The sequence below is a fragment of the Cydia amplana genome, chromosome 14 (genome assembly GCF_948474715.1).
Source record: "Cydia amplana chromosome 14, ilCydAmpl1.1, whole genome shotgun sequence".
Classification (NCBI taxonomy): Eukaryota; Metazoa; Arthropoda; class Insecta; order Lepidoptera; family Tortricidae; genus Cydia; species Cydia amplana.
Genome location: NC_086082.1, coordinates 5,784,330 through 5,786,523, shown reverse-complemented (window position 1 = coordinate 5,786,523; position 2,194 = coordinate 5,784,330). Strand labels below are relative to the sequence as shown.

General features: G+C 49.3%; 1 protein-coding gene across 1 annotated transcript; it reads right to left on the bottom strand.

The window, feature by feature from the left end:
• Positions 1 to 536: 536 nt before the first annotated feature.
• Positions 537 to 1,693, bottom strand: LOC134653977 (enhancer of split mbeta protein-like). Its single transcript, XM_063509345.1, has one exon. It carries the CDS (start codon positions 1,504 to 1,506, stop codon positions 901 to 903), a length of 606 nt encoding a protein of 201 aa, XP_063365415.1. The 5' UTR covers positions 1,507 to 1,693; the 3' UTR covers positions 537 to 900.
• Between the last annotated feature and the right edge of the window lie 501 nt (positions 1,694 to 2,194).

Genomic DNA, 2,194 nt, shown 5'->3' with positions numbered 1-2,194 from the left:
CAAATTTGCTTAACAAAAAGCGCATCGTTTTAAACACTTTTTATACGGTCCAATAGATTCATTAGTTATTTGGTTGCCTAAGTAGTCTTGAAAAATCATGTCCGCACCTACACCCACGTTGTTACTTATCGCTACAATCACTAAGTGATAAACAAGTGAAGTGATAAAGCAATAAGCGCGGACGCAGCGCAGGTAACCGGTAGCGATCACGTTTACCGTCGTGTACGGGAACGCGGGACCACGCGGGACCCGCCGGGACCACGCGGTCGGAGGTCCCGACCTTAACCTCGCTCAATATTTATCGTCTATGCTGGTATGCTCATTCAATTCGCACTGTTTTGGATGTCAGATTGTTTATGAGTTGTTAACTTTACGACCACACTCGTCATGGAGAAATAATATATATTAATGTCAAAATGCTGTTAAGTCAAGGAGTGTGATCATAATGTTATTAAGTAGGTACATTTTGTACTAACTATTATTATATATCTTTGCTCAGCTTCAAGGTAGGGTTTTTTTGGGAATAAAATTCAGAAATATAAAGAAATATGTTTTATTGACTTACTCTTTTGCCAGTTCTTTCACGATATCGTGACATATTTTTTTCAACGTTAAAAAATAACAACCCGAACCATCTCTACTGGGTTCGATACAACATCTCTTACTTTTACAATAATATTTACTCTTTAGTATCACAAAATATAGTTACTTATTTGCTACTTTTATTAAAGCTTTCAAGTTGCTTACGAACTAAGTTTAACACTAATTAAATTGTGAGATCTAGATATGTTTACAACATGAACATCACTAGTATTGGATCGTGGACTCAGTGGGGCAGGCGGCTCCGAGCGGTGCTGGAACAGATGTGACCGCGGAGCCGGGTCCGATCCGAGCACCGCTTTACCACGGCCGCCACACCACCGGGCTCTTGTGGAACGAGCCGCTGGTCGAGCAGTCCAAGGGGGTTGCTGTGTGCATGGGCACAGGCGACGCTGGTGGAGATGGGGTCACGTAGCCGGAGGAGGAAGACACTGTAGACAGGGCAGGGCTCGGCGGGCTGGCCGGGGGTGTGTCGGTACCGGTGGCGGCGCGCTGCATGTCGTTCAGTCTGTGGCCGAGATGGGTCATCAACTGAGTTCCCAGCCTCACATCGACTCCGGGAATCGAAGCCAAACACCGAGACACTTCATTGGCGGCATGGGTGAATCCAGCTTTGAAGCGGTCAGCGTCCACTGTGGGGTTGAGCGCCAAACGGCGCTGGCGGCGAAGCTTGTGAAGGTGGCGAACGGTCAATTCCAAAATATCAGCCTTCTCCAATTTGGCGACGTTCTCGCCCTCCGACTGGAGAGCGCTGACCATCAGCTCCTTGAGTTCGTCCAAGCAGCGGTTGATGCGAGCGCGCCTCTTGCGCTCGAGCATAGGTTTCATCACTTTGCGATACTGGTAAGTGCGCGAGACGGGCTGCGGGCTGTCGTCTGCGATCGAATACGCGATCTCGTAAGACATGGTGATTGTGTGTAAGTGAGTAGTGAGCGTGCGTTAGCGCTGAGCGTTGAACGCGGAATGCGGTGGAACGTCGGAGCGGGGGCTTATATAGGGAGCGGCGAGCGCGCGATCGTGGGAACGCACGGAGCCGTCGAGTTCCCACACGCGCCACCTGTGCGGCGCGGAGCAGCTGCCGGCGGGGCGCGGGGGGCGCCCGTGCCGCGCGTGCGCGCCGTAAACAATCGACGCTCGCGCCGCGCTGCGCCGCTCGCCGCGACGCCCGCTCTGGTAATTGCTGGCGTTAGTCACGCCGCGGATTCTACGCTCACTTGCTACCGGTTACCTACTTAGCGTTTAGGTAATAGATAACTAGGCTTTACAATAATAAGTATATACGCCTCTTTATAAGTAAGTTGTACAATGGAATAGCCTTATGGAGATGGGTACAATAATTGAATATAATGTAAAATCTACATTATGGAACCATGCTGTTTAACTATTAAAACTAGATCGTAGCGTTACGTCAGCATAACTACGTAGAACCTGTAGCACTATCCTAGTCGGTAGAGCCGTGTAGTCCTGTGGCGTAGCGCATTACCTCGGCCCCATCTGTAACAATTAATCAGTGCTCATTGCAACCAACTTACGTAAGTATACAATTAAAGCCATCTAATTAGGAGCGTGGATTTACATGCAGTTTTGCAACGCG

What these genes read in the sequence shown, in the direction of transcription:
- LOC134653977 (XM_063509345.1), bottom strand. Translation starts at nt 1,506, where the DNA reads ATGTCTTACGAGATCGCGTATTCGATCGCAGACGACAGCCCGCAGCCC.